Genomic DNA, 16,990 nt, shown 5'->3' with positions numbered 1-16,990 from the left:
AGCTTTTTTAGGTTCTGTCCCTTTTCCTTTTCCTTTTTTTTTTTTTTTTTTTTTTTCTTTTTTTGAGACGGAGTCTCGCTCTGTCTACCAGGCTGGAGTGCGGTGGCGCTATCTCGGCTCACTGCAAGCTCCGCCTCCCGGGTTCCCGCATTCTCCTGCCTCAGCCTCCCGAGTAGCTGGGACTACAGGCACCCGCCACGGCGCCCGGCTAACTTTTTTTTTTTTTTTATTTTAGTAGAGACGGGGTTTCACCGTGGTCTCGATCTCCTGACTTTGTGATCCGCCCGCCTCGGCCTCCCAAAGTGCTGGGATTACAGGCGTGAGCCACCGCGCCCGGCCGAAAATACACATAGTTAAACATCAATTTTGTGTAATGTTTTGTAGTTGTGTGTTGTGTGTATTATATGAGCGTCTTATAAGAAAATCTTTGCTGTGTGTTCTGGAGAACTCTCCTTTCTTCTAGTTAGAGAGAAATTAAATATTCATAATAACTAGTTTTTACACTGTATTGAGTTCAAATGCCAACTGCAGTTTATACAATTTATACAAACTTTATATATAAGAATTTATAAGCACCCCTTTTCTCTTCAACAAAGCTTTATAAATAAACGGTGCCTCCTTATTTGTTAAATTACATATCTATCTGCATTGGAAATATAAGAAAAGGCCAAATGACCTCAGTGTAAAATACTGAATAAAGGTTACATCAGTCACAGGAAAGAATGGAACATGAGTCCTGCCTCCTCCTGTTGGCTGTACGGAAGGGCATGGGAGTGGGGCAGATGCACACAGAGTAATAGAATGTAGGGCACAGTAAGCCAAGATTGCACCACCACACTCCAGCCTGGATGACAGAGTGAGGCCAAGAAAGAGAGAGAGAGAGCAAGCAAGCAAGCAAGCATTTTCAGAATGCTTCTATGATAGAAATCTTTTTTCAAATAATCTTATTCAGAAGCTCAAATTACAAAAACAGATGAAAATGGAGCTGCTGTGGCTTACTGACTTAGCCAGAAGAAATACCATAGCACTTAATTGGGACAGAATTTTTAAAACCTGTAAATGCTCCCTCCCCCCCTCCCCTCCCTTGCTTCCTTTTTTCTTCTTTCCTTGCTTCCCCCCTCTCTCCCTCCCTCTGTCTCTCCTTCCTCTCCTCCTTTCCTTACCTTCCTTCCCTCCCTGCTTCCTTTCTTCTTTCTTTTACTAACTCAATCATTTACTTATCGATGAACATTTATTTGGCATCTACCATGTATCAGGCATCACAAATAAGACTGAATAGGATAAACACCACTAGGTAAAACCAAACAAAATGCGGTGGGGAATCATGAGAGAGTGAGATGACATCTAGTTACCTCACTAAATGTTTCAGGAAGGAGGGGTTTGATCATGAATGATAGTGCAAAAGAATATCTTAATGTTTGGCCTTTAGGGCTGTCTCCCATGGCTGTACTAAAGTGAATAGGAGGTAAATAGCATGGCCTTAAATAATTCCATTTCTGAGCTCCACATAAATTGTATTGTGGCTTTTAAAATTGATAATATTTAAATTGATAAGTGTTGGATAACTGAGCTGCAGACATCTCTGCATATAGTTAACAGTTTTTAACATAAGCATTAAAAGAGAACAAGTACCAATTAGAGATTAAATCTGATTTACTTACTTATTCATTCATCCATTCAGCAAATTCAGCAAAGCAGAATGGGAGAAGAAAAGGATGGATAAGGCAATTGGGTGAGTATGGGATCTCACATGGAAAGATGGTCCGTCTGAACCAGAACCAGAACTAGAGTATCATGAAAGACAAGGGTGAAACTCTACTTGTCCTGATAGAAATATACAATCTAGTTAAAATGTTTAAAGCGCCCTTTTATATGTTTGTGGATTCATCTGTATGGTTATATGATATTACTTTGCCTGTGAACAACTGACAAGGTAGAAAGTTGTAATTACAAGGAAATGATTTTCAGAAATCACTTAGAATTGTATTCGGTAGTTTTCTTTTAAGGATTTTATCAAATATTGGGCTATTTGATAAAAATTTACTTTAGTTTTTTTATAATGCCCCATATTATCCAAAAATATTTCTGAACAGATAATTTTTTTCTGTGCTGGATTTATATTAGCAGAGAAGATTTAAGAACTCGGGTTCCATTAATTTTTGGTAAACATGTAAATAAGGAACTAGAAAATACACACTGTGTTAAGGTACTTATTTAAATTTTTCTCATCTTAAAAGTAATATACAATTTATTATAGAAAAGTAAACAAAAAATCACCCCAATCTTGTTAACTTTTGTGGCATTTTATTTTAGTTTTTTTCCTTGCACATCTGTGTGTATATAATAAAATGGCTTGCTCTATCTGTAATGTTTTATATCTTGCTTAAATCATCTTTAAGAAGATAATTTTAATCAACTGTAATATATGAGATTACCATAATTTATTTTGCTATCTGTCTTCTTTAGGAATTTGAATAGTTTCCATGTCGTTTCCATTATTAAAAATGCTATAATGAATTATATCTATAAAGCTTTGTCTACTTCGGATTTTTTTTCTGTCATATATTTGGAAATGGAAAGGTCAAAGTATATGAACTACCAGTTCTCTTGATACACATTACTGAAATTTTCTGCTAAATTACAGAAGTCAAGGTTTTGATAGGGTAGAGATGGAAGGGTGACCTGCTACTCTGATAATTTAATAGTAAGTTAAATATCAGATTATCAATTACTGAAATGCTTTTTTTTTTATGTCAAGTGAAAGCACGTTTACTAAGAAAGTAAAGGAATAAAAGAAAAGAATGGCTACTCCATGGTAGAGCAGCCCCAAGGGCTGCTGGTTGGCTATTTTTATGGTTATTTCTTGATTATTTGCTGAACAAGAAATATTCTTGATTATTCTTGAGTTTTCTGGGAAAGGGGTGGGCAATTCCCAGAACTGAGGGTTCTTCCCCTTTTAGACCATAGGGTAACTTCCTGACATTACCATGGCATTTGTACACTGTCATGGCACTGGTAGTAGTGTCTTTTAGCATGCTAATGGGAAATGCTTATTTCTTATATGTGACACACAGTTGGTTTTGTGGTTTATACTTTATAGGTACTCATTTGCAATTGTGGGCATCAATATAACTGACCTGGCATATAATCTACTGATCAGCGGAGCTCTAAAAACCCATTTCTACAATATCGCCCCAGAAGCTCCAACATTGTCTCACTTTCAGCAAACATTCTGTAAGTATCCTGTTGTATAATTGTCAATACAGGTTTCTATGCTGGGCATGGTGGCTCACCCCTGTAATCCCAGCACTTTGGGAGGCCAAGGCGGGTGAATTGCCTGAGCTCAGGAGTTCAAGACCAGCCTGGCCAACATGGTGAAACCCCATCTGTACTGAAAATGAAAAAACTAGCCAGGCATGGTGATATGCACCTGTAATCCCAGCTACTTGGGAGGCTGAGGGAGGATAATTACTTGAACCCAGGAGGTGGAGGTTGCAGTGAACTGAGATCATGCCACTGCACTCCATCCTGGATGACAGAGTGAGACTCCATCTCAAAAAATATAAATCATATATATATATATATATATATATAGGTTTCTATAGAACACTCCCGACAAGGATCGAAGCTGAGAGATCTTTGTGATTTGGCTGCTTTGGAGCCTTTGAACTTCCTCTTTTGGTTCTGATTTTTTTGTTTTCTCATTCAAAAATCTACACTTACATTTTCAGGCATGGTAAATTCTTCTCTTTCCTGGCTCTTGCATAATCTCCAGTGTATCCCCTTCTGGTGAGACTTAAAGACATCATGGGTGTTTCTCTCCCTCTGATCCTCATGGCATAGCACTCAAGAGTGCAGGTTCTGAAGACAGCCTGAGTTAATTCTCAGATCTATGTTTTAGCAAAAGTGAAATCTCCAAGAAGGATTAGAAGATAAAGTCGAAACTCTCCTAGAAAGTAGAGCAAAAAGGCATAGATGAAAAATAGAAAATAAAAAAGGTTGTCAAATTAATGGATCATTCTATGAGGTCTTATAGCTGAATAATAGAAGTGCCAGAAAAATAGTGGTGAAAACTAAGGAAGGGGAATCAAATAAATAAAGAATGAAAAATTTTCAGAACTGAAGTATGAGTTTTCATACTTAAAGAAATAAGTACCTACACAATGGATTAATGTAGACCCACACCAAGGACCTAATCATTGTGAAATTTAATGACATTGGAAAGAGATGACCCCGAAAACTTCCAAAGCTATCACATAATGAATTGGGAATCAAGATGATGTTGGACTTCTCAACACTACATTGTATTCTAAAAAGTAGAATATTGTCTTCAAAAGTTAAGAGAGACTGGGCGCCGCACGTCACACCTGTAATCCCGGCAGTTTGGGAGGCTGAGGCGGGAAGATTGCTTGAGCCCAGGAGTTTGATACCAGCCCAGGCAACATAGCAAGACCCTGTCTCTACAAAAAAAAAATTACAATCTTGTAATCCCAGCCACTCAAGAGGCTGAGGTGAGAAGATCGTTTGAGCCCAAGGAGGTCAAGGCTGCTGCACCATTGCACTCCAGCCTGGGTGACAGAGCAAGACCCCATCTCAATCAATAAGTCAATCAAAGTTAAGAGAATATTTTTTAAAACTAAGGGAATATGATTTCTAGTTTAGAATTTTACACCCGGTATAACTTACTACCTTACCAATCAAATACGGGAATAGAATAAAGACAGTTTCTTAATGCAAGGTCTTAAGCATTTTACTTGCCTGTACCTTTATTGGGAAGCTTATTTCCACAAAATAAGAGAGTAATCCTAAAGGAATAAATGGAGTCTAGAAAATAGGAAATCTATCCCAGGAGAGCAGTGAAGGGAAAGCCCAAGATATCTGTGCAATTGGCTGCAAATAATAAATCTAGATTCTAGAAGGTCAGAAGGCTGTGGGAGAGACTCTTTGAAGAACCTGAAATTGACAGAATATTACCATGTTTGAACACACTGCGAGGACATTGGCTTATTTCGGAGATAGTTTAGGCTTAAATTAAGGGGGAAGCCAGGCAAATAAACAAAGAAGGCAGTTATTAATACAAAGTAAAGAAAAGGGTGAGAAAATAAGTGACTATGTGGCTGGGGTGAGTGAGTGGGAGCTAAATCTTTATCTTCTATAAAGAAAAAAATTTTTTTAAATCAAGTAATGGAAAGCATGTTGATTAGAGCTATGAAGATCGATAACCAAAATAATCAGGTAAAAGAATTGAAATGTTGCTTTAGGAAAGCAGGAATTAGGGCAGGAGACTGCTTTTCTTCTTGTTTTGGGGTTTTTTTGTTTGTTTTGTAACAAGACTTGTTATTTTGACTCTGAACAACGTGCATGTATAACTTAGATAAAAATGAAAAGTAAATTATAAAACACGTATACTTTACAACTTGTTAATGGAAAATGTAAGTCCCTTACATGCATTATCACAGCTCCTGCTTTGATAATTGGATGATTATACTCACTCCTATAAAAATTCTGAGTGAGCATCTCCAACAAATGTGATTGAGATTTTACTATGGATTAGGTTCTATGCTGAGGAAGACAGGCATTTAAACAAATACTTAAAATGTAGTGGGTCCAGCATTAGCTTCAGGGAAACAAAAAAGTCTTTAAAAAAAATAAAATGTAGTGGGAGGAATTTAGTGATTGAGGAAGTAAAGACACTGCTTCTAAAAACTGGAAGTCGCTGACGCAGTGGCTCACACCTGTAATCCCAACATTTTGGGAGGCCAAGGAGGGCAGAGCACTTGAGTTCAGGAGTTCAAGACCAGCCTGATCAACAGGGTAAAACCTTGTCTCTATGAAAAAAATAGAAAAATTAGCCAGGTGTGATGACACACGCCTGTAATCCCAGCTACTCGGGAGGCTGAGGCACAAGAATCTCTTGAAACCAGGAGGTGGAAGTTGAAGTGAGCCAAGATTGCACCACTGTACTCCAGCCGGGGCGACAGAGTGAGACTCCATCTCATATATATATATATTGAAAAAGTCTGTGGCTGCCTTAACTCACTCAGCCTGGAAGTCAGGGAAGTTTCTGCAAAGCAAATGCCACTTTTGAAGAGACCCAAAGGATGAGTGGCAGGAAATAAGGCAATGGTGGCTGAGTGGTCCGGTGAAGGCCATAAAGCAAAAGAGTATGTGGATTTAAGAAGTAGAGCATAGGGTTTGCCGGTGACTAGAGATGGCACTGGAAGCCTAAGAGCAGGATGAAGGGCAATCCTGAAGAGCTCAGTAAGCCTCATCAAAGTGCATCAACATGCAGATAAAGAAAGCCTCTTGCCATGTTTCCCTGGCCCCTTATACTTGCCCTATTCTATATTTACCATGCTCATTAGGGAAGTCAGGGAAGTAGTTTTGAGGGAAAGTAGAGTGATTTTAGTTTTAGGCATACTGAGGGTGAGCTGCTCTTGGGAAATCCATGTGGAGCTGCAGAGTGGGCATTCTCATAATGTAGGGCTCTGGAGTGCTGAAAGATTAGAAAGGCTCAAGCTACAGATTTGTGATTTGTGAGCACCTGGGAGAATATCAGAGCCACACAGTTGGGGAGCATTCCCAGGAAAGAGTCAAAGTTAGAATCATAAAGAATTGGCATTTAAGGTCAGGTTTCACTGCTGTATCCTCAGCACAAAGCCTGGTACAGGGTAGAGGTGCATAGTAACGGGTGGGTGGGTGGATGGATGGGTGGATGGATGGATGGATGCATAGATGGATGGAAGGCTAAAATATTGGCTGATGTTTTTTGCAGGAGAAAGGAGAGTCTAGTTTCTGTGGGAAATTTTAGCCTAGGCCAGGCACAGTGGCTCACACCTGTAATCCCAGCACTTTGGGAGGCTAAGACAGGATGATCACTTGAGCCCAGGAGTTTGAGACCAACCTGGGTAACGTGGTGAAACCCCATCTCTACAAAAGAAAAGCAATATTAGTCTTGGCCTGGATTAATATGCTTCCAAGAGAATCCTAGCCCAGATGAGCAAGTATGCAATAGGATTACATATTTCCTTAGGCCTTCATCAGGTTTTAGAAGTAGCAGCAACCCCCCTATGGATTGTGGTGTATGTAAGCAAAGGGACTGAGGCCTCTCTAAGGGAAACAAACTGTGCCCTAGATTCACTGTTCCTCAATCAGACATGATCAGTTCTACATGTCTCCTCTGTAATATTCTTGCAATTACCTGTGTCCTTGCATATGTCTCTGCTCTCTACTAACTGAATGCAGTGAAGCAAAACCAAGACATTCAAGCAGCAACAAATATGCTGCAGGCTGGAATCAGAGAGCCAAATTTAATATTCAAAACAAGTCTTCCATCTAGGCAGAAAAATGTAAGAATATAACAGCTCCATCCTTCTGACTTCACAGTATTATTCGGTGAACACTGAGCTGCCAAGGCACTATGTTACAAAAATTGCATTCAGTCTAAAGCTCCACTGAACACACAGCCCCATTGAAATGGAGTGAGGTTAGGTGTAATGAGCAGAAGGGAAAGTATGAAGGCCAGAAGAGGAAGAGGAAACCACTTTTTCTTTGACCTCCGAAAGAAGGGACTATTCCATAGGAATAAGAACCAGAAGAACAGAATGCACTGGAAAAGGCAGCCTATTGCCGTGGCGAAAAGTCAGCTGGTTTCAGGCCCTGGTTTCCAGCTTCCAGCTGTACCTGTTCTTGTAGACCATTGGAGGAACTCATCTAAGCCCAATGTCTGCATCTGAAAGATGGAGATGTAATATCTGTGTTACCTGCTCTACAAAGCTGTTGTAAGAATGCAATGAGATGGTAGAAAAATAGCCTGGCCTCTGTTTTCTCCCTCTCCTTTCCATGCCACTTTGTTAGCTTCCATAGTGAACAAATCATCAGCTGCAACTGTACTCCTGTTTGCCTCCCTCCAACAAACCCAGCGTTAGGGACCACAGGAAGTCTGCCTTTTTCTTCATCCCAATACCTAGTACTGTGTCTGTTTCATATTTGTTCATCGGCAGATGAGTTAACTGACAGATCAGACCAAATGAATTTTTGAACACTGTGATTTGTATAAGTGAGTGGAGTTTTATGATTATAATACGCACCTTGGAAGCCAGACCACCGTTTCTGCATTCTGATTAAGATCATGTTACATGGTCTCTAATTATTTTCCTGATGGGACAGAGAAAGAGAGTCCCAAGGACTCAGTCTTCAATCTTCAGAGGAAGAATCCTGAGCATGGTGTCAGATTAGGAGCCACCCACTTGTCTACCTTTACCCAAGCCCTTTAAACCTTTCATGATGTTTTTCTATAATTGTGTGTAAGGTAGGAAAATGGGGAAACTAAATAAATCCATATTCTTCTATAACTGTGCCACACTACATCTCCTTTAGAGTGAGCTGCCAATATTCCTGCACATTGTAGAAAAGATGATTTTTCATATTGCCTGTTTATCATTGTCAACAGGAGAAAAGATGCTGTCACTCATGAAATACTAATGAGATGCATTATCAATGATTTTAATTCATAGTATTGGAAACCTGACTCTACATACAAAATAGCTGCGTTTATTTGAGCTCAGAGACCAGTCAGGAAAATTTATGTATGTATTTTATATAAGGAAAGAAGAAATTATAAATTATCATAGATTTATTTTAGAACTATAAAAATTATATAGAAGGAAGCCAAGGAAACTTTCTTTTTAGAAAGAGAATCTTCTTGACCACAGGTTCTCAACTTTAGTGACACGAGTTTCATCTTATTGAATTACAAGTCTGGTTAAATCTAGGAGGATCTGCATTTTTAACAAGTACCCCAGATCATTCGTGGAATATTTTAGGAGTTTGCCCAGTCACTGAAATGGACAGGTGATTGAATTCTTTTGGTTGGTTGAATAAGATATTGAGATCAGAGGAAACAAGTTTCTGTTCATGTGCGCTAAAACAACCAGATGACAAACAGGCTCCAAATCATGGCATATGAGAAATGAGTTTGCCAAACATGGCAAACTCAAACACTTGAGTTGGAGAAGGATTGAAGTTGTTCTGTGAAATACAGGGCAACAGATTTAGGCCCAGAATGAGGAATAACCTTTATTTGTTTGTTTGTTTTTTAGAAACAGAGTCTCTCTCTCTCTCTTGCTGAGGCTGGAGTGAAGTGGCACCATCCTAGCTCACTGCAGCCTCAAACTCCTGGGCTCAAATGATCCTCCCACCTTAGCCTCCCGAGTAGCTGAGACTACAGGTGCAAGCCACCATAGCCAGCTTATTCTAAAAAACTTTTTCTGGCCAGGCGCAGTGGCTTACACCTGTAATCCCACCATTTTGGGAGGCCAAGGTGGGCGGATCACCTGAGGTTGGAAGTTCGAGACCAGCCTGACCAACACGGAGAAACCCAGTCTCTACTAAAAATACAAAATTAGCCAGGTGTGGTGGTGCATGCCTGTAATCCCATCTACTCGGGAGGCTGAGGCAGGAGAATCACTTGAACCCAGGAGGCAGAGGTTGTGGTGAGCCAAGATCGTGCCATTGCACTCCAGCCTGGGCAACAAGAGTGAAACTCTGTCTCAAAAAAAGAAAAAAAAAAAAAAAAAACTTTTGTAAGCCAGGTGTGGTGGCTCACACCTGTAATCCCAGCACTTTGGGTGGCCAAGGCAGGTGGATCACTTGGGGTTAGGAGTTCAAGACCATCCTGGCCAACATGGTGAAACCCCATCTCTACCAAAAATACAAAAATGAGCCAGGCATGGTGATACACACCTGTAGTCCCAGCTACTTAGGAGGCTAAGGCATGAGAATTGCTTGAACTTGGGAGATAGAGGTTGCAGTAAGCTGAGATTCGCCATGTGCTCTAGCCTGGGCAACAGAGCAAAACCCTGTCTCAAAAAAAATATTTTTTTGTAGAAATGGGGTCTTCCTGTGTTGCCCAGGCTGGCCTCAAACCCCTGGCCTCAAGTGATCCTCCTGACTTGGCTTTCTAAAGTGTTGGGATTACAGGTGTGAGCCACAGTCCCTGGCAAGAAAGAAGCTTTTAAGAATCAGGTTCCTCATCCAAGGAACAAATAGTGTTGTCACCAGAGAAGTTCAAGCCTGAATGCTGCCTCTGGGAATCCAAGCATCAGATGAAGAGAGACAGAGGAGGTGGCTTCTGGGGTGACTGATCCTTCTGATTTGGGCCTTTTCTGATGTGGTCAGGTTCCCATGACAGTGATAGTGGAGCGCTGGCTTGTGTAGCCTCAAGGCCAGTAGAGTGATGGGTTGGTGTATGCCGTCATCAGAAATGTTGAAAACAGTCAGTTCTAGTGTATGAAGGGCCCAAAGGCAGGCTAGTCCTAAAAGAAATGGTATAAGCCAGGCACAGTGGCATGTGCCTGTAGTCCCAGCTATTTGGGCGGCTGAGGCAGCAGGATCACATGAGGCCAGGAGTTCAAGGACAGCCTGAACAACATCGCATGATCTTGCCTTTAAAAAAAAATAATAGGCCGGGCGCGGTGGCTCAAGCCTGTAATCCCAGCACTTTGGGAGGCCGAGACGGGCAGATCACGAGGTCAGGAGATCGAGACCATCCTGGCTAACACGGTGAAACCCCGTCTCTGCTAAAAAATACAAAAAACTAGCCGGGCGAGGTGGCGGGCGCCTGTAGTCCCAGCTACTCGGGAGGCTGAGGCAGGAGAATGGCGTAAACCCGGGAGGCGGAGCTTGCAGTGAGCTGAGATCCGGCCACTGCACTCCAGCCCGGGCGACAGAGCGAGACTCCGTCTCAAAAAATAATAATAATAATAATAATAATAAACTTAAAAAAAAAAGAAATGGAACAGTCAACCCAACCCTCCTCCTATGTTTACAAACAGACCACATACTTAAACAAGTATAAGCATACTTAACAATGTAATGAGACAAGTAACCAGTGGGAAGGGTCTGTGGAAGTGGACCAGCAGCCGGCCATGTGTGTTGGGGGCAGTGAAGGTCACTCCTAATCTTGTATTAAAATAAAACATGAGTAAAGATTTTTTAAAATGTATGAAATTATGTTGAAGCATTTTTCCATACATAGCTAGTTACCAGAAAACAAAAAGTATTGATTTTTTTTGTACTGTTAGTATTGAGTATGTTTATTCCAAATTCTCTTCTCATCCTCCCCTTCCCCATTTTCATTTATGCATGCAGGTGGAAAAGCAAGGATTCAAACCAGGTTTCTGGCTCCAGAATCCTGTCTTCTATTTTCTACCTCCTTCTAATGTTAAGACAAAGAAAATTTTGCGTAATATTTGTTTTCTTTTGTCTTCTTTTCTTTTCTTTTTTTGAGACAGGTATCACTCTGTCGCTGAGTCTGGAGTGCAGTGGCGCAATCACAGCTCACTGCAGCCTGGACCTCCTGAGCTCAGGTGATCCACCTCAGCCTCCCAAACAACTGGGACGACAGGCTTGCACCACCATGCCTGGCTGTTTTTCTTTTTTTTAAACTAGGATTACTTCCTTAAGTACTTTTCTTTCTAATATATAGAGACACCTGAGCTTGTGGTAGTTTACTACCTACAAGTATCTAGCATTATAAAAAACAAAAACACTATGCACATTTCTTTTTTTTTTTTTTTTTTTTTGAGCTAGAGCCTCGCTCTGTCATCCAGGCTGGAGTGCAGTGGCGCGATCTCGGCTCACTGCAAGCACTGCCTCCCGGGTTCACGCCATTCTCCTGCGTCAGCCTCCCGAGTAGCTGGGACTACAGGTACCCGCCACCAGGCCCGGCTAATTTTTTTGTATTTTTAGTAGAGACAGGGTTTCACCGTGCCAGGTCTCGATCTCCTGACCTCATGATCCGCCTGCCTCGGCCTCCCAAAGTGCTGGGATTATAGGCGTGAGCCACCGCGCCCAGCCTATGCACATTTCAATACTAAATGTGGTAGATAAAAATAATTAAACAAATGTGGTAATGGGAGGGGGCATAATGGGGAACAAAGCACAATGAATAGGTTCTTATATCAAATACTTCACATTTATTACCCAAATTGTTTCAATCCCGATCACTCGTGGGTAGCATTTTTGAGACACCGAAGGATTTGAATATGAAATTATTGCTTCAGAGCAAGGAAGTCTTATTAACAATTTCATGTGGTTTTATGACCAGGCTGTGTTGTTCAGGGTTGATTTACAATTTTTATTGTCTCATAATAGAGTGTCAGAATGCATTTGTTTGATTTGTTGGGGTAATTTAAAACTTTAGTTATATCAAATATCAAGAGAATAAAGGCTGAGTGGGGTGATTTGGAAAAATTGGACCGTTACGTTAATTTAATTAGGAGGAGAAGGATGAAGTAGTCACTGTCAGCCTTGCAGACAATGTTCCCGATGCGATTCATATTCAAGAGATGACAGAACTGATTTGTCTTCCTGCTTGGGAAGAATGAGAACGATTCCAGGGCCAATTGCAACAAGCTTGCAGATTGGTAGTCTTCAACTGCACTGATTTTAAAGAATAATCTTAAACAGTGGTATTTTCTAGATTTTGACATCTTCTTTGAGCTCCATGGTTGCTGTGGCTTGGTTCAGCATCTCCCTCAGCATTCAGAATGGTTTTGAATGTGATTAAGAATTTTTTTTCTCCTGCATTTTTATCGTTGTATTGTCTCCAACAGGCTATTTGATGCACGAATTTCATAAGTTTTGGATCGAAGAGGACCCCATGGACATAATGGAATTTAATCGTGTGAGGGAGAAATTCCGCAAGAGGATCATAAAACAGCTGCAGAACCCAGACATGGCGCTGTGCCCACATTTTGCTGCCTCGGAAGGTTTAATCAACATGTAGTTGCCCACGCCAGTTTTAATGGATACCCTGGAACACTGCCTCATTGTCTTGTTAGATCTCTGCTTAGGTTGCAGCTCACGCATTGAATGCACACAGTGATTGTATGCATGCCTTTTGGTACAGTATTTTCATCTCTTGGTCATAATTCCGAGATCCCCAGAGACCACTGTTTCTGGAGTATCTGTCACCCAGTGACTGCTCATATTGTGGCATTATGCAGTGTTACATCTTGCCTTGACACCCAAGTATGGAGAGAGTTTTCTATTTTTTTAGACTTTTTTTCCTCTCCCTCATAGTTCAGCATTAAAGAATTGTATTTCTCTCGCTGTATTTTGTATGTAAGAGGTTTAGCCGAATCTTGTTCTGTGAAAGCCTTTTAATTTATTGATATGTTTCATGACTACTGCTGCTAGCTTTTCAAGCCAGGTTCATGCTTGGACCTCATTCTGATAAAGTATAAGACTTTAAAATAATACAAACAGGGCCGGGTGCAGTGGCTCCCACCTGTAATCCCAGCACTTTGGGAAGCTGAGGCGGGCGGATCACAAGGTCAAGAGATCAAGACATCCTGGCCAACACGGTGAAACCCCGTCTCTACTAAAAATAACAAAAATTAGCTGGGTGCGGTGGCAGATGGCTGTAATCCCAGCTACTCGGGAGGCTGAGGCAGGAGAATCGCTTGAACCCGGGAGGCGGAGGTTGCAGGGAGCCGAGATCATACCACTGCACTCCAACCTGGTGACAGAGCAAGACTCCATCTCAAAAATAAATAAATAAATAAATAAATAAATAAATAAATAAATAAATAAAATAAACAGACAGACACATGATAAGCCAAACTGTTCCTGCAAACATAGCTACGCTTCATGAAAATGTAATGAGGCTTACAAGAAGTAACTTTAGGTAGGAGCTGTTTTTGTTTGAAGTACTGCAGAATTATATTGTAACTTCCCCTCACCCCAGTTGCAATTGTGTCATAGTCATCTGTATATCAAACTATTTTATTCCCATAACTCCACTGGCTTGGATGCCTAAGTTTATGATGCTTGAAGCCTCAGAAAAGAAATAAGCATATTTCAAAAACTGCAAAAGGTTTTTCACTGCCTGCCTCTTGCGGAACCGGGTTACACCCTGGCACTGTTCTGATCCAAGCATATTTGCTTGGGGAACTAAGTGCTGACTAGTTTGTTTTCTATGTCAAGGGGCAATATTAAACAATTTGCAAGAAAATGTGTTTCAAGAGAGCAACCTAAGCTAAGTCACTCTGCAATATTTCTTGAAAATAACAACCTTGTCTTGTATCAGTGGAAGATGTAAATTGCTTAGAAAGGGAAAAGTCAGATCATTCCAGAACTGCTAAAAATCATTTTAAAAACCGTGATTTAGTTTGGAATTATGATTGTAGTCTGTTGAATAGTATTTACCATGGCATTTCATACCCATGGTATTTTATACCTTCTGACTATCAATTTTAGTATTATTAGATGTTTGTGTAACCACTTGCTTATTTAAATGAATTTTGAGTACTGCCTAATTGTCAGTAATATGAATAAATTACATGTCATTTACTGTAACGTATAGTGGATTTCATATTAATAGTTTCGTGCTCGTACAGCTTCTGAATATGCAAATATGTGAGTGAATAGAATGTCAAAAACAGACAACCTGGAGCTGACTATAAATCACGCCGTCATTCAGAGTCAGCAGGTTCACAACGTCCTAGGAAACCTGGCTTGGCTGTTGCTAGATAAAGCAGAGACATTAACTACCCATTGCTTTCTTTTCCTTTCTCTCCCTTCTAGCACTGCATTATCCTTTCCCTTTCAGCCATGTACCAAGTGGCAGCATTTTGCATTGCCTTTCTTATGGCCCTGTGTCCCTTCTTAGAATGAGGAAGGAAAAGAGTTGGTTAGCACATGGTGGATACCATGAGTAATGACAAGAATGTATATTCCTCTCCCGAGAACTCGTCAACCTAGTTCCTCAGGCCTGCCTGAGGAGCCCTGAATTTCCACCGTAGCTGCAGCTGCTGTCGATGAAGGTGTTATTCCACATGCAGTCCAGCCTTTGCCAGCCACATGTGCTCATTGTCTCTTTTTATCCACTGCGGTCCCATGTCACCGTCACGGCTTGACAGCATGCGGCACTTACACCAGCTTGCGTCTCTTCTGTTCAGATAGAGATAGTTGATGCCAACAAAGCTAAGAGTTTCCCCTCTCGGCTCCTAGGATGCTTTCTTTCTGTTGTATTTGAGCATGGCTGCACAATCTTAGGATGAACAAGCTCTGACAGCTCCTTTGAGCTCTGAGTATTATTAGATTTCTCATTCACACCACTTTGTGGAAGATGCATTCCACCCAGTCACACAAAGTGAGGTGAGAAAAAGAAGAGGAGAGGTTTCAAAAGCATCAACAACCTGTGGAGTGTGTGTGTGTGTGTGTGTGTGTGTGTGTGTGTGTGTGTGTGTCCCTTGAGTATTTTCAGCTTATACTTATTCCATTGAATAAGGGTTGACCACATAAAATGTAAATTGTGCGGCAAGCCTCTTCCAAGTCTTCCAAAACACTACTTGCTATGATAAAAACACATTCCTGTTTGCACTAGAGAAAGAAAACCTTTTGAAGCACTGTTTCTGAAACTTGACTATGACCTTCCTTCTCACAGTTCTTGTTACTGTACTGAAAAAAATTCTGCCTGGTAACATACCATCTTTTCCATATTTGAAAAGAGCCTTAAATATATACCAATCCCAAAAGACAGGGTGACCTTACAATGTATCTTGCAAAACAGAACACTGTTGAGAGAGAAAGAGGATGTTGTTAACAGTTTCTTTAGAACAACAGAGTAAACTGGGACACTTTAAGAAAATTGAGATGTTAGGTGGCCAAGAGAGACCAAGAGACAGACATAAGGATTGTCCACCCACAACGTAATTAATCAAATATAGCCCAATTTCTTTACTTTCAAGCCTCTGGCAGGAGAAGTACATCATAGAGATAAAGACATTTTGATATACAGGACACTACCCAAAATCTTAGAGACCCATCACAGGCATGGGCTTGGTTTGAGCTGAGAAATTCAGCTGCATAGATGGGGCCTAAGTTGGCAATGGGGACATAAAACCTGACAATCAAACTCCATGGCAACAAATTGTCTTGATCCATAAACATATGGTGCCAGATCCAAATTGAAGGGGAGTGAGGAGGGGACCAGAGTTGGTGGAATATGAGGACAGGAGATGGGAGATGATGGAGAGAAGAGGAAGGGGGCAGAGAAAAAGGAAAATATCAGCTAGGCCCATAGCCACTGAGCCTCCTGACACAGACTCTATAAAGCAATGCCTCTAACTCTTCAAGGAGCTCAGAAATGGTAGCTGCTCTAATCTAGAGACAAAATGGTGGAAAAGCAGAACCAAATATAACATCAAGTCCTAGAAGATGAAAGAGATTCTGGTACAGATTCTGTTTGAAGAGCTCACATTTAGCCGGGTTTTATGCCATGTGCCAGGGCTGTGCTAGTCCTTACCTTGCATTATTTCATTTCCTTAACAACACACAGGATCAGATGGGTTTTTATTTGCCTGCGCACTTGTTTTTCTAGACAGGCTTAGATAAGTTAATACATTGCCAAAGGTCTCAAGAGAAGTATTAGGTTGGTGCACAAGTAATGGCAAAAAAACTGCAGTTGATTTTGCACCAGCCTAATAAATGGCATAGCTAGACTTGAACCCAAGACCTTAACCCCAGACATTCAATCATTATGCTGCTGTCTACCTAACTGGAATCCTCTACCATCCCAGGGGACTGGTGATTGCACACACACTCCACCCCCAAGTGATAGCAGATGTGTTCATAAATATTTCTCGCTCAGATGTCTGTAGGGTGAATTCAAATGCTGCCATACTGTCCCTCAGGACTGCCCACAGTTTTGGTCAGATTTTTTTCCCCTTGCTACTCAAAGAACAATTCTAGGACCGTAAGCTCTTTCTCCTGATCCCTGTCTCCCCCAGGAGAGGAGGGCTGCAAACCTCCTTCCTGCTCCCTTGCAGGGGAAATCTCAGCAAGGTGGGTTTGCAGGACCTGTGCGATGGCAAGCTCAGGTCGGAAGCTACATGGCATTTATCTCTGTGGAAGGAGAAACACGCAGGGCTTTGGGCATGTGTGTGCTTCATAAATAAAACATTCCTTTCGCAGCTGAGGT

The 16,990-nt window shown here is 41.1% G+C and overlaps 1 protein-coding gene across 3 annotated transcripts in view; it reads left to right on the top strand.

The window, feature by feature from the left end:
- Positions 1-14,368, top strand: part of ELMOD1 (ELMO domain containing 1) — a 76,506-nt gene extending 62,138 nt beyond the window's left edge. For all 3 annotated transcript variants that reach the window (XM_017855281.1, XM_017855279.1, XM_017855280.1), the window contains 3 exons: positions 1,682-1,732; positions 3,101-3,234; positions 12,618-14,368. In XM_017855281.1, the coding sequence (XP_017710770.1) occupies positions 1,682-1,732; positions 3,101-3,234; positions 12,618-12,790 (358 nt within the window). In that variant the 3' untranslated portion in view covers positions 12,791-14,368. The remainder of the gene's footprint in view (positions 1-1,681; positions 1,733-3,100; positions 3,235-12,617) is intronic.
- The last annotated feature ends 2,622 nt before the right edge of the window (positions 14,369-16,990 follow it).

This window comes from Rhinopithecus bieti, unplaced genomic scaffold (genome assembly GCF_001698545.2).
Source record: "Rhinopithecus bieti isolate Rb0 unplaced genomic scaffold, ASM169854v2 scaffold_39705, whole genome shotgun sequence".
NCBI lineage: Eukaryota > Metazoa > Chordata > Mammalia > Primates > Cercopithecidae > Rhinopithecus > Rhinopithecus bieti.
Note: the sequence above shows the minus strand (reverse complement) of the source record. Positions and strands in the feature narration are given on the sequence as shown.